Genomic DNA, 19,355 nt, shown 5'->3' on the forward strand with positions numbered 1-19,355 from the left:
TTTCTTTCGGAAGCATGCAACCGGCAAAGTCAAAGATGCTTTAATAATGCAGGCGTGAGACAACTTGCTTTTCTACATCCGACGCACACAGCTGTCTTTTTCCTAACTTTTTATGTAATAAAACATGATGTGTTTTATAAACAGCTGAAGTTAAAGTGTCACTATTGAGTTTTAATTTAAACTCTTGGTTATACAATAGCATAATTTGGTTGAAATAGATTTTGTAAAAGAAATGAAAGCCTCACAGGTATCATTGTGCTATTAAAATACAAACTAATTGTTACTAATAACACATCTTTATTTATTTGCATTGTACCAGCAAAGCAATGTACAACTGTATTTGTGTCATTACACTCTACACATTGTGACTGTGAATCATAAGTGCTTTTCTGAAGTAAAAATGACACAAAACAGTGACTTCAAATGTAACTGCCAAACATTGTTTGTGAAAGGAAATAACAGAAATAGTACCTTCCTCATGGAACATTTTGCCCTTTTAAAGCCAAAAATCATGCTCTTTGTGACCATATCTACCGGAAATGTCCATAGATAGACTAGATAGGCTGCAGGAAGTGACACACCATTAGCTCAAAAGGGAATGTACACAGGACATCACAAATTCCTGAGCAGATGTGAGAGAGTCATGCCTTACTTACAATAAAAACATTCCAGTTTATCTAAGCATCCTTTACCTAAGGACATATTTTTATCACATTATTATAACATACAATAAACATAAATGCAGCCAGTGCATTACAGTGCATACAGACAAGAGAATTCAGTTAGCAATTGCACAGTAAAAATAGATGTAAAGCATAATAGATAAAATATAAAACACAACTTAAGTTAAGCTTTAAACAATAAAGCTGAGTAAGATTTCATCTTTTTACAATTTTACATTTGTCCTTTATTTTTGCCAATGTCCACACAGCATATGATACCTGAGAAAAAATAAGCAACAAAAATATAATATATAAACATGTTTTGGTCCAGTAAATTTCACACCTATTTATTCAAAATATTATAAAAACTTAAGAATGACCCAGAGCAGGACTGCGCTTGAAAAATAAAATATCCAAATCTGTTCCCAAATGATTTTTCAAGTTTGTTTGACTTTTTTAAGATTCTCTTTTTTGGAGTTCTATGTTCTCATAAATGGAGACAGCAGTTATGTTTTGGTAAATGAGATCCACGTTGGTTCCCGTTCTTGACCTGATAATGTCCAGAGCACACTGGTTGAGGAAGACATACTGGTCCTGTGGGTAAAAGGAATGGTAAGTTAATGGTATCAGAGACATGCTGGACCTCAAACCTTTTATTACTTTCATATCATATTCTATCATATTTAAATACATGAATTACCATACAAAAGACAATACATCTATTATGAAATATGCCTCATCAATCTTATGTAGAAATATAGAATGCCTAATGGGACATACTTCAAATAGGATTCAAAGATATTGGTATGCTGTCTAACCTACTGTAAGTACCACATTTACCTCTGTTTGCACCATCAGCACTCGGTGCAGGCGCATATCATAAACAATACTATAGATATCCACCACGTTTTCCCTTTCAATCTGGAAAATGAGGCGATCGATGGCTATGAAGGTTCCTGTGCGTCCCACGCCAGCGCTGAGAACAAAGGGCAGGCAGGTAAGAAACTGGGGGAGGCTGGAGTGGAGGTGATGAATGCTGTGTATGTGCCAAACCTGCAGTGCACCACAGTGGGAGAGTGCCTGTACTGGTCCATGTGCTCGCGAACCAGGTGTCTGAAGCTGATCAGGAGCTCGGTGGTCTCGGGTACACCGTGATCTGGCCAGGCTGTGAAGTGGAATTGCCGCACTGAGCGGGTCTCTGCCGTTTTAACCTAATAAGCACATCAAATGCTAGGCAAATCTGTTTCAGGTGGGCAAAGTTCAGTTTTTCATTTAAACTTTACATTTTTGACGTCAAAGTCCCTGATGGTCCAGTCGTCCAGTGGTATTTCAGATGTTGTGGTCACAGTGATGTTCCCAAAGTGCTTGGTGCCAGGAGTCCAGTACTGCTCACATTTTACCTGAAACAGATAAGTTCAGAACACTAATGAGTTCACCCTTTTCACAAAATAATGCATGTCTTTCCCCCTATATGTACATAAAGTAAAAGAATCGTCATTAGGTCAGAGCTGACGTGTGAGCTGTAGAACATCGAGTCTTAGACATTTAGTTGGTGTGAAAAATGCACTGTCACTGAATAACAAATCCAAAATAATCTATTATGTATGTGTTGACCTCTATTCCAGATGTGGGCACAGCTTTTCTAGGCCAAAGACAAAAGGTGAGCACTAACCCTCTGTTGTAACTCATTTAAAACTATGATCCTCAGAGTGGCCATATAAATCAGTCAGTAATATGTATTTTTCTGTACTCACTCGTCCCTGCTCATTGCAGCGGGTCAGCATAACAATGGCGTGCACGTTCTTCTCCCAGATCATCCTCCAGAAGTCATTGACTGTTGTCGGCAACGGGCCCTGAGCTGCAATAAACTCCTTCCTGGAGTTGTACCCCTGCAATATGACAAAAGTAAAAGTTCTGATGACTTAGTGACTTTGCGATAAATGAAACAAAACTATAAATATAAAATATAAAGGAACAATGTTTGTTTTTGAGAAATGAAGTGACAAAAGCTGTTTTTCTGTCAGTACGCACCGGTATGTAGTTAGCATTGATGTAGTCATCAAGAGGATTCCCATTGATAATGGAAAGCTTTACTCTAGATGAGTCATCTAGAAGATTAGTGACAGCGGTGAAGTAAATGTTAAAACCATGGCTTGAGTTTGATTAGTTATGATTGTGAACTAGTTCCAGAATGAAGAGGTCACTCACAAGGAAGCACATTGTTGTAGCGATTCTTAGACTTGATCTCTGGATTTGTCGCATTTGTTTTGGCCAGACCATTACCAACAACTTTGAGGTCCTATAGACATCAGAAATTAGGTCAAACATTGTTTTGTTGAAACGTACAAATTTAACGTAATCTTGTGAGCACAGAATGAAACTATTGAAAACACACACCTACTGTATATCATAGGATTTACAAGTGTATTTAGAAATAATATTCACACAATACTCTGTTTACTGTCATTTACCTCATACTCGGCAGCAAAGCCACAGTTGGAGTCTGCTTTTTGCTTTTTGTAGTACACCTCGTAGTCTTCAACTCTCACAGGGGCACTCCTATGGAATAGAGCACAAAAGGGTAGGCAAACTAAACAGAAATGTTTGTTTTCCAATAGCATTAAGGAATTGTACTCGCACCGAGGCTCTAAAACAAGAAATAATGAAGACAATCACTGCATTTAAATGTATTTTTTCATTATGTTTTTTACCTAAAGTAAAATTATAACCCACCTCTTGGATTTTATTTGGACATCAGATGATTTTTTGTTTGCCAACCTACCAGAAAAGAAATCAGATATTTACTCTTTTCAAAGTGTCAACGTTTATTTTATGCTGGGCTGTCTGATTCCAACCTTTTCCAGTATATGATGAATCCAATAAGAAGAATCAAAAGTATAAAGAAAATAGATAGTGTCAATCCCACTGCCAGGCCAATGACAACTACAGTGGAGACATGGTAAAAAAAAAAAAAAAGGTAAACACACATGTACATTTATAAGGTACATTTTGCATGATATATAAATGCACTACGTTCGCTTTGTGGAAGTTTTACAGAAGTGTTGAAATCTGTGACTGAATACAGAGACTCTGAGCCATTTATGAGTCCTTTCTTGATTTTGAGATCGGTGAACAGCACAATAGCAATTCTGTGTGATTATAAACAGACAAAAGTTAATTAACGTATTTATATCAATCTGAAATAGTTTGAACTTATTCTATCTAAGTGAACATTTTCTTACATGTATTTTTCAGTGGGGTTCAGTATACCATTCTCATAACCATGCCATGGGTTTTCATCTCCAATGTGTATTGTAAGAGGGTCTGGAGTGCTGCGCGTCTTGACCTTTACATCTGAGTCTGTTATGTCGATGACTGTTGCCAAATATGCCCCGTTCTTTTCCTTTTTCCACTGATCATAGGTAGTCTCCAAGTATTGTGGTAAGGGTTCGACAACTGGATGTACAAAAACAGGCAGTTTGATGATAATTACACTAGTATTTAGCATTTGTAAAGCATTAGGAAATCATTCACAAACACCTAAATAGATGCGTGTGTCTATTTAGGCAAAATCAGTGATGAAGAAATTATGAAGAATGATTTGTAAATGTTTTATGAATGACAAATGTAGTACATGTGGAAATACTTAACAAACGCTTAACAGTGTGTCTCAATTAAGAATTGCTATTATCATTAAGTATAATATAAAAATCCAAGAACTTACCGTCTGTATTTTGTGTCACTAACACTCCCGCATATTTAATTGGCCCATTGATTTGGTCCAGCAGACTACGATCCACCTTTATTGTGAACATTTTGGGTTTCGTGTCAATGTTTGATGACGGGATGATGTAGTTCTTTTGTATCGGAGGATCTGGGCAAATAAGACAGAGACTCAGTACAGGGGATCCAAACAAAATTTTGTTACAAAGTGGAGAATATTTTGGCCATATTGACCTCAAAAAACCCTTCTTTATTTTATTTTGCACGCAACATTTCAGTTGAAGTTGTGTGCGTGTTTCACTGAACCGCTAAACCGCTTGATATGACAGTCATCTTTTATCACTGCAGGTATAACACATTCAAATGTATGTGGATTTACACATTAAAGCACTGTATTAATAAAGTCATTTGTCTTACTTGTGATCCCACTCTGGCAGGTCTTTGTCACGGTGATGCTGGCGTTTCCGCAGCTCTGGGTTGTCACTCCCACTGTGTAATTGGTATGATGATGAAGTTTTGATTTTTCAAATTTAAAACCTTTGTGAACTTCTGACAAATTTTCAAATTTCACAGTGAAATTGGAGAAAAGACCTCTCGGTTTTTCCCAAGACCATGTGATAGTTGCATTTCGCACGTTTGGGGCTGAGCATTCCAAGAATTCCACTGCACTGGCATCTGCAAACATTGACAAACACATTGTTAATTACGCAGGCATGCTCTCAGGCATCCAGGCAGGTAAATGAACAAAGTCCCATTAAAGTGAGACAGCTGGACAATTCTTGACACAAATGACTAATGTTTCATGGTTAAAGGTGCATTATGCAATTTTATATGAGGATTGTTTTTTTTTTTTGTTTTTTTTTTGCATATTTGACCTTGTAGTGACTCAGCTGCTGCATGGTCAGCAGGGCGCCTTTACTTTCCATCACAGTGGTCTCTAGGACGCTCCAGGAACAATTGTTTGGAGGGTTTTCACTGCTGACTCTTACCAGAAAACTAACAAAACAATTGATCCTGGAGCGTTGTAGCGACCACTGTGATCAAAAGTAAAGGCGCCATGCTGACCACTCACACAGCCGCTGGATCACTACAAGGTCAAATACGCACAAATATCAACTTTTTTCCCCCACATAAAACACCTAATAATGCACCTTTAAGCAAATCACTCCACCAGTGCCAAAGTTGGTAACTAGGGATTATCAGGAGCGATACATTTTGCAGTAAACAGTAGCTATGCCCCCCCCCCCACACACACAAAAAAGTGTTTTAGAACCTAAAACATTTCATACTTGTGCATTCGGAAATCTCCTCTGGCGCCCCCGGGGTACCATCTGAGGTCTCTGTTGTGACAGTGAACCTATAGGAACTGCCCGGATCTAGTTGATCGAAAGGCTGTTTGAAATGTGGTGTTAACGTGGTGTTAAAATTTTCACTGGAATTCCCCAAGGTCACCCTGAATCTGTAAGTGCCCTTATAATCCTCAGGTTTGCGCCACTGCAACGTGACACTCTCCTCGCTTGGATCTGCCTGTAGATTTTTGACACTGAACGGTCCTATTAAAAACAAGCATCAGATTAGTAACACATAATTCAGCGAGTCACATGTGCAGCAGTAGTGTCCTTACTTGTGGTGACCATGTTGTGCCGCGTGGCCTCACTTTCAAATCCCATGGCAGCGACAGTCGCTACCGAGACATTGTAGGGAGTTCCAGACTTCAGTTGAGCAAATGTGTCATTTGTGGCAGTGGTGTTTTTTACTTGTTCAGATGGGATTTCCAAGCGATAATAGAACTGCACACCAGTCATCAGAGGGGCTTCCTCCCAGCTAATGTGGATTGAGTTTGTTGTCTTATTTAGAATGGTAATGGCTCCAGGAGGGTTGGGATCTAAGAAAAAATATGATTATATATTTTTGTGTAGCAGGATTGTATAAGGGTATTGTGGTAATAAACCTATAAAACATGACAAATCAGATCAAGCATAACATTACAGACATCTTCCCCCATTACAAGGGCATGTTATGAGCACGTAATCTGTGCATTTATTCCCCTGTTGGTCCCGGTTTAAATTGTGCCTGTATGTGTTTATTCAACATGCACATGATCCACATGGATGATTTGTTTATCTAAATTAGGCGCTCTGTCTGATGTGAAATTATGCAAATGTCTACCCCATGGAAAATGCAAATGAGAGTGAAACACGAGCATTGGAATGATTAAACATACTAACAGCGTACAGGGTAAAATGTACTTGTATAACTTATCAAACCTTCAAAGACCTTCAAACATTCAAATACTAATCTCACCAACGTTTAACTCGTAAAAATCCTATCACTAACAGATCTGGTATTTAGCAGGGGGTTTCCAGACTTTTTCTATGGAGGGGCTGCATATTGAAGCGTACATGGGATGAAGAATCACTGATCGGTTGTCAGTGCTGTGAAACCTTCGACTGGGTGTATTTAGCAGAGGTTTAAACTGTGCTCCACTTTATGCTTTAATGTCGGTTTTATCTCACAGAAAAATATTAGTTTTTGAGGTTAGACTTGTGTAGAATGAGTAAACTTGGGGGGAAAAAGGACCAATGTGATGTGTGCCGATTCAGCAAGAAGCCCTGAGGGCCACCAAAAATTGGTCCACATTTTGGGTACCCCAGGATTATACTAGTGGCATGCTGCTTAGAGTGCTTCAAAGAGAATGATTTTAGTAGAGTCTCAATTTAAATAGCACTTTTCCACCAACATGGTTCACTCACCCATTCACACTCACATTCGTACACAGTCCACCGGAGCTACAGCTGTCCCAATAGTGCATAAAATAACAATGAAATCCCTTTCAGTACTTACATGTGGCATTAGTGATGGACTCCGAGGGAGACGCAAAGTTCCCACTTTGTGTCTCCACTACGACTGTGTACAGTCTCCCAGCCGATAAGCCCTCAAAGGTGTGAAATCGACCACTGGAGTTAAGCGTCGCCGTTGTCAAGTTTGTTTCTGTGCCATTTAGATAAACGGTATATAGCTCAACATTCCCCGGAGGTTTTGCCCATGACACGAGCAGGGAACTGTTGGAGCCCTGGTTGGAGACGCGAGGTTGTGCTTTTTCAGGCTCTGTAGAAATAAAAAAGAAATTATTATTGCTTCACTTATTCAAAGTCTCCCATATTTCCAATAAATGACACTAAAATTCTTACTGGTATACTGATAAGTGCAGTTAGATTCTCCTTTAATCCCATTTGCTGCCCTGACAGTAACACAGAAGCTGCAGTTTGTCCCTGGGGTGAGACCTGGAATTTCCACGGATTCATTTGATGTTGTAAGGTTTTCAGGATCGCTGCAACCAGATGTCTCCACCAAATATTCATACTCTGCCTTGTACTCGACTGGTTGTTCCCACGTGACATTAATTGAGGTGGTATTTATGGTGTCAGCTACCAAGTCGTTAATACCGTAAGGCCCTGCAAAAATGTCAGGTTCATGTTACTTTACACAGTAGTAGGAGAATTCTTGCAGTTTTGACAATAATACATAAAAATAACAGAAGAAATTTAAGGAAAAGCCAGTTTGAGAGGTAGGTTTTGGGTAACCTTTTGCTCACACATTACAAATTCTCATGCTATGCCCTAGAACAGGGGTCTCCAAGTAAATTTTCCTGGGCGCCAAAATATATCAGGAATGTATTGCCGGGGTTCATGAACAAAAGCTCCAGTAAATCATGTTTTGATTGGGAAAATGCTATTGAGGAAAAAAAATTTTAATAAAGGAATAATAATGTGCCAGACTGTATCCCTAGGGCAGACTGTCCATTTACCACGTGGCTATAATGTGTTGTTTGTATCGTCATCTCTAATTATGTCAGTGCCCTCTGCTGGACACGTGTGGAATTTTTTCCTTTCTTTATTTAAGCTGCCCCCTAGTGGCTGGAGTGAGCATTCTGGCTATTTCTTTAAATAACCATAGCTCTGCAAAGGAATGGGCTAGAGACTTGCTCTCTTTTTTTTGACATACTAAGGAATTTGTGCACTAGTGGGACCGGATTGAATCATCTGTTGGAGACCCCTGCCCTAGAATGTAGAATTTTAGTACAAATGGACCGATTTTGGTTCTTTATGTAAATCTGTAAATAATAATTATGTACTTAACTAACTCTTTTGTTGTATAACTTTTGTTGTATAAGGTGAGGAATACCAGATGCATAAAAGATGTTGTCTAAAATCTTATTACCCATAAATTCCATCTTAAGTGTGCAAAAATGGCTATAACTTTCATGACTCTGGTAAAAACACACATCCTCAGTTGGGTGAGTACAAAGTTTTCTTGGTGGAGAGCCGATTTTCTTCATCATCAAGAGACCAAGGGCCCTCCACTTTTAAACCGAAGTAAAGCATCACTTTCTACAAATGCCAGTTGTACATCTTATATGGTCTAAATGGGTGTTCTGCTAAGAAACTTTACAGGATTTGACAGTATTTTTCAAATAATATTCCTAAAAATCATCTTTAGGGCCAGAGGTTCTATGATGGATGGCTGGTTTAGGGGTTTATCCTGCAGCACATACTACACACTGTGTTGTGAGATTTATTTCCGACAATTGGCTACATGCCTCTCCCTGCTATTTGCTTTCTATGCTATAGTCTCGAATATAGTCCAGAAATTTAAACACAAATTAATAAAAATCAAATAACCATTTCCTTCTTTTTCCCTGTGTATCATCAATAGTTACAGTCGCCAATGAAATGTAATCAGGTAAAAGATTCGAGCACTCACTTGTGAAGTAGGACACAGTCTCCGGAGTGGCTGGAGTGCCATCTGCTGCTCGTGTAGTGACGGTGAAGCTGTAGTTGGTGCCAGAAATCAGTCCTACCACTTCATGTGTGAAGTTGGTAAAAGTTGTTGAATTCACACCCCCAGACACTTCAATGAAATATGTATAATCTGATTTGTGTGCAGTCTGATTCCACACCAGCTTGACAGAATATGGGGTGATCTCAGTCTGTCGCAGGTCAGTGACAGAATATGGCTCTGTGGATAGAAGAGACAGTAGATAAAGTTAAAGTGCATTTCAACGCTTTTTCCTTTTTATTATTGCTTAGTTTGAAGAGATAATTCCTGTGGTAAGTATTAATCATAGTTTTACACCAGTATTAACAAACAAAAGATGTTAAACCAGGGAAAACTAGTTAAATATAATATAACATTTGTCAATGCAGCAAAACAGAACTTACTTGTGTAGGCCTGTTCTCTAACCTCCTGGCTCTCGTAGTTATTGACTCCGACGGTAACAATGGTGATATTATAGGGGCTTCCAGACTCAAGCTGATTCAGTGTTAGGGAAGAGTTTTCGGTCTCTTTAGGTCCGGTGTAAGTGGTGACACTGAAGTTGTACTGATCGGGCTGCATGTCCTCGGGAGTGTCCCACATAAAAGTTAGAGATTGCTCAGTCCGAGACGTCACACGGATGTTTCTTGGTGGATTTGGAACTGTAAAGTGAAAATAGTAATACAAGTAATAGAAAACAGGACTTGCTTGTTATGATGGGGAATTGTTTGCTTACAAGTTGCATTGCATAAGTCAGAGCTTTTGTTTTCCAATGGTCCGCTTTTGGTGACAACCGCAGCACAGTACAGCACCCCTGGTTTCAGATCAGTGAAAGACGTGGCAAATGTGTCGCTGCTGAGATCTTTCGATTTATTAACCAGTTGAGAGTCAATGTAAAGAAACACTGTGTAGGTGTCCACTTTCCCTTCTGCCTCACTCCAGCTCACTGTTAAATAGGTTGTGCTCCCAGTGAGGTCTGTGATAGTCACAACTGCAGGCCCTGAAGGCAAAAGCGATTCACAAAGAACATTAGTTTTGAAGAAAATCTACACTACACACAGGCAGTGGTATTGATTTAAAGAGATTACTCATTGCATTTTTTTGTTGTTGAGTACATTGTGTTGGTTGTTACTTACAAGTTGAGTTGCAAACTCTTGAACTGTTATTCATCAGATTTCCACTTTTGGTGACGACCTCAGCACAGTACTGGACTCCTGGTGTTAGATCAGAGAAAGATGTGTCCAATGTGCTGTTGCTAAGACCTTGCTTTGATTGAACTAGGTGAGTGTCATTGTAAAGGAGCACTGTGTAGGTGTCCACTTTTCCTTCTGCCTCACTCCAGCTCACTGTTAAATGAGTTGTACTCCCAGGGATGATTTCTGTGATAGTCACAACTGCAGGCCCTGAAGACAAAAGCAACAGTATTTTAAAGAATTAAACATTTTTTTTATTTTAACGTTGAGTACATTGTGTTGGTTGTTACGTACAAGTTGAGTTGCAAACTCTTGAACTGTTATTCATCAGATCTCCACTTTTGGTGACGATCTCAGCACAGTACTGGACTCCTGGTGTTAGATCAGAGAAAGATGTGTCCAGTGTGCTGTTGCTAAGACCTTCCTTTGATTGAACGAGGTGAGTGTCATTGTAAAGGAGCACTGTGTAGGTATCCACTTTTCCTTCTGCCTCACTCCAGCTCACTGTTAAACGGGTTGTACTCCCAGTGACTTCTGAGATAGTGACAACTGCAGGCCCTGAAAATATAACAAAATCATTGTTACATGGTTACAGAAATAGTTTTATACAGTGATAATCATGTGTGCAGCAAAAAAACTGTGCAAAAGAGGTCGACTCAGTGCATGTCTCTGCATATTGAGTGTGTGCATAAGCCTTGTAGCTATTTCTGACACACACATTTAGAACACACTTACTCATTTGTTCTGTAATTGTTTCATCGTCAGAACGGACTCCTGCTACCTCTGTAGAGACAGTGAAGGTATACAGCTCTCCGGGTGTCAGCCCCTTGAAGGTGTAGCTCTGTGTGGCTGTCGACTCAGTGCGAACCACATTAGGGCCCTGATGCGCTTGCACAAAGTAACTGCTCGTTGGCTCATAGTCAATAGAGCTGACCCAGGTCAATGTAATGGTGGAAGTGTTCACAAACTGGACTTGGAGGTTTGATACAGGATTGGGCTCTGCAAAAAAAAAGAAGACAAATTATCTTCAAGATTATCAATAACCTTTGAAAAGTCTGGTTTGACATCTTACTTGTGTAGCTGGAGACCTCTTCTTCTGTAGATTTGCATTCTGTTGTTAAAAGTGTGGTGACTGTTATATTGTATCTGGTGCCTGGGACAAGGCCAGTTACAAAGGTGTAGTTTCTTTCAACGGACTGGCTGTTGTTGTTTCCCTTGGCATCGTACGTTAAAATTGAGTATGAGTAATTTTTTGTCTCATAATCTTGAGGGTAGGACCACTTCACTTTGACTGATGTGTTGGATTCAGGGTAGGCTGTTAGGTCTAAAACTGCATTAGGGTCTAAAGGAAAAATAACATTTAAAATGTTTTTTAAGTCTTTCTCTGAAATATATGGATATTAAGAATGATACTACACAGTAGACCTCACATTTATGTTCATATCATACTTACTGGTACAGGCAACAAACTTGACACCACTGCGGCGAAGATTCTCAGGTCCTATTGTTGTGACTGTTATTGCATACTCTGTTCCAGAGTTAAGTTCAGTCAGAACTACATGACTGACCATGACGGCCTTCAGATCTGACTCTCCTCCCTCATAGGCAACACTATAGTTGATGTTAGGAGCGCCCAACATTTCTGGATCAACGTCCCAAGTCAGATTAAGTGAAGAGTTGGTTCTTTGAATAACGCTGATTGATCCAGGAGGCAGCGGATCTAAATGATAAAGAGGAGTAAGTGCAGCTGTGTGAGTGATTTATAAAATAGAAAAGTTAAAACAAAGCTTACAAGTGGCAAATGTGGAGGGTTCAGAAGTGTTGTTTAAATGTCCAGCCACAGCGGTTACAGAGACTGTATGCAGTTGTCCAGGGGATAAGCCAGTGAAGCGCAGTGACGAAGCATGTGTTTGGTTTTCCTTCTGGTCAAGCTGCACAACATAGTGATCCGCATTCCCTTCCGGCAAAGTCCAGCTAATGTTCAGGCTATGGGACTCTCTTTGGTTGAGAGTGATGTTCACAGGCTTAGCAGGTACTAAAACAGAGATAGATCATTTCATCTTGTAATGTGTAAAGTTCATTGTACATATAAAGATTGTTAGATTGTCTTACGTGTGACTGTGGTTAACATGTAACTCTCTCCCTCAGTTTTATTATCCCCAGCTACAGCAGTCAGTGCTATTGTGTAACGTGTGCCAGGGGTAAGTTGGTCAAATGAAATATTGGCAGCCTCAGAATATAATGTTTTGGAATTTCCATCACTGTGATTAAGCAGTGACTTAAATATGAACACATGTCCATCAGGTTTATCCCAGTGAAAACTAAGCTCATTAAGAGCTGGAGATACACTCAGCTTCTCAATTTTACCAGGTCCTATTAAAGAGTGTCACATGGAGGAGAAAAAGCAGCTAATAGTGTGAACATATTCATTATAATGTCACTGTGTGTTCTCTTCCCTTACTTACTTGTGTACCATGATTTACTGATGTCACTTCCTGTAGTTTTACCATCTCCTGCCACTGCAGTGACAGAGACACTATACTCCACACCAGCAGTCAGGTCAGTAATGACTGTGTATTTATCAGTCACATTAAATGTGATGTTCTTGGATGTGCTTTTATCAATCCACTGCACTATGTAGGAGGAGCTGTGCCCCTCTGGCTCAGTCCAGGTCACATTCATGGATGATGTTGTGACATCAGCAACAGTGAGATTCTGAATGACTTGAGGCTCTGTTGATTAAAGCAGTTAAACACTATTGTAAAGTCCATGATCACATATGAAGTCACTGTCATCATGTGGTCATTCCGTCTCACGACAGTTTGAACACACCGCTACACAATTCGGCTTGGGAGATACAAAAAAATATATAACGAAATTATGGACAAAATTGCTTGGGGAGCCGGATCCATGTCTAAACCAGGAAGAAAAGTACTTGACTTGCATGAATGAGGATTAATAAAGTCTGAAACTGCTGATGACCCTGAGAAGAACCTGAAGAAGCATGTACCACATGTTGAGAACCACTGGTCTAAATCATAACTGAAGTATCTCACAAGGACCAACCCCCAAAAGATGACAAAAAAGATAAATACAAATACAACTGTCTCAAAGAAACAGTCAGTGGAAAACAAACGCCAAACCAGAGGATCATGGTCGAAGAGACGAGACGAACTGTATTTTTGTACTGAATATGGAAAGCACTTTAGGGCAGTACTCTGTTTTTAAAATGTGTTATATAAATAAACCTAAACATTGAACTACCATTGTAACTTACGTGTGTAACGAGTCACATTAGTGCCAGCTCCAATAGTCTTGTTATCTCCTGCCACTGCAGTGACAGTGACACTATACTCCACACCAGCAGTCAGGTCAGTAATGACTGTGGATGTCTCAGTCACTGTCCTGCTCGTGTTCATGGAGGTGCTTTTATCAATCCACTGCACTATGTAGGAGGAGCTGTGCCCCTCTGGCTCAGTCCAGGTCACATTCATGGATGATGTTGTGACATCAACAACAGTGAGATTCTGAATGACTTGAGGCTCTGTTGAGTAAAGCAGTTAAACACTATTGTAAAGTCCATGATCACTTATGAAGTCACTGTCATCATGTGGTCATTCCATCTCACTATAGTTCGAAAACACCGCTACACAATTCAGCTTGGGAGATACAAAAAAATGTATAACTATATTATGGACAAAATTGCTTGGGGAGCCGGATCTGGCCCAAGGCCACAGTTTGCCCACCTCTGGTGTAAAACCATACACTGGTTTACACACAGGCTATGCTTAAACTGGGTGTAAACCATGTCTAAACCAGGAAGAAGTGAGAAGAGCCTGAAGAAGCATGTGCCACATGTTGAGAACCACTAGTCTATATCAGAATTGAAGTATCTCACAAGGACCAACCCCCAAAACATGACAAAAAAAGATAAATAAATTAAAATAAACTGTCTCAAAGGCTGAGTATCACCTGAAAAAGTCATTGAAAAACAAAAAACTAAACCAGAAGATCATGGTCGAAGAGATGAGACAAGCTTGATGCCTTTTCTTCCCATCACAGTGGGAAGAAAAGGAACATATTCAGTATTTTTGTACTGAATATGGAAAGCACTTTGGGGAAGTACTCTGTTATATAAATATACCTAAACCTTGAACTACCATTGTAACTTACGTGTGTAACGAGTCACATTAGTGCCAGCTCCAATAGTCTTGTTATCTCCTGCCACTGCAGTGACAGTGACACTATACTCCACACCAGCAGTCAGGTCAGTAATGACTGTGGATGTCTCAGTCACTGTCCTGCTCGTGTTCATGGAGGTGCTTTTATCAATCCACTGCACTATGTAGGAGGAGCTGTGCCCCTCTGGCTCAGTCCAGGTCACAGTCATGGACGATGTTGTGACATTAACCACATTGGGGTTTTTTACCACTTGAGGCTCTGGATTAAAACAAAACAACAACTTTTTCCATGTCACAATCCACACACCCAACAAATTATTTTAATCTGTCTTGAAGCAGTCCAGACATACCATGGCACAACTGTGTATGAAAAAAGCTGAAGCAGAAGGATCTTCATTCAAGTCAAATGACAAACTACAGAGTTACTTACGTGTGTAAAGAGTCACATTAGTGCCAGTTCCAATAGTCTTGTTATCTCCTGCCACTGCAGTGACAGTGACACTATACTCCACACCAGCAGTCAGGTCAGTAATGACTGTGGATGTCTCAGTCACTGTCCTGCTCGTGTTCTTGGAGGTGCTTTTATCAATCCACTGCACTATGTAGGAGGAGCTGTGCCCCTCTGGCTCAGTCCAGGTCACAGTCATGGACGATGTTGTGACATTAACAACAGTGAGATTCTGGATGGTTTGAGGCTCTGTTGATTAAAGCAGTAATACGCTAATTGAAAATCTATGATTCAAAGTGATCAGGTTTAAAAGATCACATTACACAAGTTTTTGTGGTGTCACTGTGCCATGTGGTCATTCCATCTCACCACAGTTCAAACAGATCAGATCAGCCCAATTCATTGGACTCAAATAAAACAACATCCACAAAAGGACAACACTGGTCCACTGCAGATCTTTTCTGCCTGCATGTCAGTACAGAAATACACCTCTACCCTTTGTAGTAGGTATAGCAACTTTAAGTGTCATCCGACTTTTATGGGCTTGTGGAAATTATGAAACGTAACATTTATGCTTACTTGTGTACCATGATTTACTGGTGCCACTTCCTGTAGTTTTACCATCTCCTGCCACTGCAGTGACAGAGACACTATACTCCACACCAGCAGTCAGGTTAGTAATAACTGTGGATTTGTCAGTCACGTTAAATGTGATGTTCTTGGATGTGCTTTTATCAATCCACTGCACTATGTAGGAGGAGCTGTGCCCCTCTGGCTCAGTCCAGGTCACATTCATGGATGATGTTGTGACATCAACAACAGTGAGATTCTGAATGACTTGAGGCTCTGTTGATTAAAGCAGTTAAACACTATTGTAAAGTCCATGATCACATATGAAGTCACTGTCATCATGTGGTCATTCCGTCTCACGACAGTTTGAACACACCGCTACACAATTCGGCTTGGGAGATACAAAAAAACATATAACGAAATTATTGACAAAATTGCTTGGGGAGACGGATCCATGTCTAAACCAGGAAGAAAAGTACTTGACTTGCATGAATGAGGATTAATAAAGTCTGAAACTGCTGATGACCCTGAGAAGAACCTGAAGAAGCATGTACCACATGTTGAGAACCACTGGTCTAAATCATAACTGAAGTATCTCACAAGGACCAACCCCCAAAAGATGACAAAAAAGATAAATACAAATACAACTGTCTCAAAGAAACAGTCAGTGGAAAACAAACGCCAAACCAGAGGATCATGGTCTAAGAGACGAGACGAACTGTATTTTTGTACTGAATATGGAAAGCACTTTAGGGCAGTACTCTGTTTTTAAAATGTGTTATATAAATAAACAAAAACATTGAACTACCATTGTAACTTACGTGTGTAACGAGTCACATTAGTGCCAGCTCCAATAGTCTTGTTATCTCCTGCCACTGCAGTGACAGTGACACTATACTCCACACCAGCAGTCAGGTCAGTAATGACTGTGGATGTCTCAGTCACTGTCCTGCTCGTGTTCATGGAGGTTCTTTTATCAATCCACTGCACTATGTAGGAGGAGCTGTGCCCCTCTGGCTCAGTCCAGGTCACATTCATGGATGATGTTGTGACATCAACAACAGTGAGATTTTGAATGACTTGAGGCTCTGTTGATTAAAGCAGTTAAACACTATTGTAAAGTCCACGATCACATATGAAGTCACTGTCATCATGTGGTCATTCCATCTCACTATAGTTCGAAAACACCGCTACACAATTCAGCTTGGGAGATACAAAAAAATGTATAACTATATTATGGACAAAATTGCTTGGGGAGCCGGATCTGGCCCAAGACCACAGTTTGCCCACCTCTGGTGTAAAACCATACACTGGTTTACACACAGGCTATGCTTAAACTGGGTGTAAACCATGTCTAAACCAGGAAGAAGTGAGAAGAGCCTGAAGAAGCATGTGCCACATGTTGAGAACCACTGGTCTATATCAGAATTGAAGTATCTCACAAGGACCAATCCCCAAAACATGACAAAAAAGATAAACAAATTAAAATAAACTGTCTCAAAGGCTGAGTATCACCTGAAACAGTCATTGAAAAACAAAAAACTAAACCAGAGGATCATGGTCGAAGAGAAGAGACAAGCTTGATGCCTTTTCTTCCCATCACAGTGGGAAGAAAAGGCACATATTCAGTATTTTTGTACTGAATATGGAAAGCACTTTGGGGCAGTACTCTGTTATATAAATATACCTAAACCTTGAACTACCATTGTAACTTACGTGTGTAACGAGTCACATTAGTGCCAGCTCCAATAGTCTTGTTATCTCCTGCCACTGCAGTGACAGTGACACTATACTCCACACCAGCAGTCAGGTCAGTAATGACTGTGGATGTCTCAGTCACTGTCCTGCTCGTGTTCATGGAGGTGCTTTTATCAATCCACTGCACTATGTAGGAGGAGCTGTGCCCCTCTGGCTCAGTCCAGGTCACATTCATGGACGATGTTGTGACATTAACAACAGTGAGATTCTGGATGGTTTGAGGCTCTGTTGATTAAAGCAGTAATACGCTAATTGAAAATCTATGATTCAAAGTGATCAGGTTTAAAAGACCACATTACACAAGTTTTTGTGGTGTCACTGTGCCATGTGGTCATTCAATCTCACCACAGTTAAAACAGATCAGATCAGCCCAATTCATTGGAATCAAATAAAACAACATCCACTAAAGGACAACACTGGTCCACTGCAGATCTTTTCTGCCTGCATGTCAGTACAGAAATACACCTCTACCCTTTGTAGTAGGTATAGCAACTTTAAGTGTCATCCGACTTTTATGGGCTTGTGGAAATTATGAAACGTAACATTTATGCTTACTTGTGTACCATGATTTACTGGTGCCACTTCCTGTAGTTTTACCATCTCCTGCCACTGCAATGACAGTGGCACTATACTCCACACCAGCAGTCAGTTCAGTAATGACTGTGGATGTCTCAGTCACTGTCCTGCTCGTTTTCATGGATGTGCTTTTATCAATCCACTGCACTATGTAGGAGGAGCTGTGCCCCTCTGGCTCAGTCCAGGTCACATTCATGGATGATGTTGTGACATCAACAACAGTGAGATTTTGAATGACTTGAGGCTCTGTTGATTAAAGCAGTTAAACACTATTGTAAAGTCCATGATCACTTATGAAGTCACTGTCATCATGTGGTCATTCCATCTCACTATCGTTCGAAAACACCGCTACACAATTCGGCTTGGGAAATACAAAAAAATGTATAACTATATTATGGACAAAATTGCTTGGGGAGCCGGATCCATGTCTAAACCAGGAAGAAAAGTACTTGACTTGCATGAATGAGGATTAATAAAGTCTGAAACTGCTGATGACCCTGAGAAGAACCTGAAGAAGCATGTACCACATGTTGAGAACCACTGGTCTAAATCATAACTGAAGTATCTCACAAGGACCAACCCCCAAAAGATGACAAAAAAGATAAATACAAATACAACTGTCTCAAAGAAACAGTCAGTGGAAAACAAACGCCAAACCAGAGGATCATGGTCGAAGAGACGAGACGAACTGTATTTTTGTACTGAATATGGAAAGCACTTTAGGGCAGTACTCTGTTTTTAAAATGTGTTATATAAATAAACCTAAACATTGAACTACCATTGTAACTTACGTGTGTAACGAGTCACATTAGTGCCAGCTCCAATAGTCTTGTTATCTCCTGCCACTGCAGTGACAGTGACACTATACTCCACACCAGCAGTCAGGTCAGTAATGACTGTGGATGTCTCAGTCACTGTCCTGCTCGTGTTCATGGAGGTTCTTTTATCAATCCACTGCACTATGTAGGAGGAGCTGTGCCCCTCTGGCTCAGTCCAGGTCACATTCATGGATGATGTTGTGACATCAACAACAGTGAGATTCTGAATGACTTGAGGCTCTGTTGATTAAAGCAGTTAAACACTATTGTAAAGTCCATGATCACTTATGAAGTCACTGTCATCATGTGGTCATTCCATCTCACTATAGTTCGAAAACACCACTACACAATTCGGCTTGGGAGATACAAAAAAATGTATAACTATATTATGGACAAAATTGCTTGGGGAGCCGGATCTGGCCCAAGGCCACAGTTTGCCCACCTCTGGTGTAAAACCATACACTGGTTTACACACAGGCTATGCTTAAACTGGGTGTAAACCATGTCTAAACCAGGAAGAAGTGAGAAGAGCCTGAAGAAGCATGTGCCACATGTTGAGAACCACTGGTCTATATCAGAATTGAAGTATCTCACAAGGACCAATCCCCAAA

General features: G+C 40.2%; 1 protein-coding gene across 1 annotated transcript; it reads right to left on the reverse strand.

Annotated features, from left to right (window-relative positions):
* Positions 1 to 322: 322 nt before the first annotated feature.
* Positions 323 to 14,195, reverse strand: LOC306972014 (receptor-type tyrosine-protein phosphatase eta-like). The gene is made up of 29 exons (XM_079568457.1): positions 14,065 to 14,195; positions 12,859 to 13,240; positions 12,506 to 12,766; positions 12,186 to 12,428; positions 11,847 to 12,113; positions 11,466 to 11,735; positions 11,129 to 11,392; positions 10,733 to 10,951; positions 9,937 to 10,200; positions 9,608 to 9,862; positions 9,150 to 9,404; positions 7,577 to 7,840; positions 7,230 to 7,493; positions 6,010 to 6,270; positions 5,675 to 5,938; positions 4,803 to 5,060; positions 4,387 to 4,536; positions 3,905 to 4,118; positions 3,696 to 3,811; positions 3,518 to 3,605; positions 3,396 to 3,440; positions 3,134 to 3,221; positions 2,871 to 2,961; positions 2,694 to 2,770; positions 2,417 to 2,551; positions 1,946 to 2,062; positions 1,716 to 1,873; positions 1,503 to 1,638; positions 323 to 1,256 (listed from the first exon to the last, which is right to left on the reverse strand). Exons 2-29 carry the CDS (start codon positions 13,073 to 13,075, stop codon positions 1,119 to 1,121), a joined length of 5,379 nt encoding a protein of 1,792 aa, XP_079424583.1. The 5' UTR covers positions 13,076 to 13,240; positions 14,065 to 14,195; the 3' UTR covers positions 323 to 1,118.
* Positions 14,196 to 19,355: the final 5,160 nt, after the last annotated feature.

Source organism: Gobius niger, assembly GCF_951799975.1.
Source record: "Gobius niger genome assembly, chromosome: 12".
Taxonomy (NCBI): domain Eukaryota; kingdom Metazoa; phylum Chordata; class Actinopteri; order Gobiiformes; family Gobiidae; genus Gobius; species Gobius niger.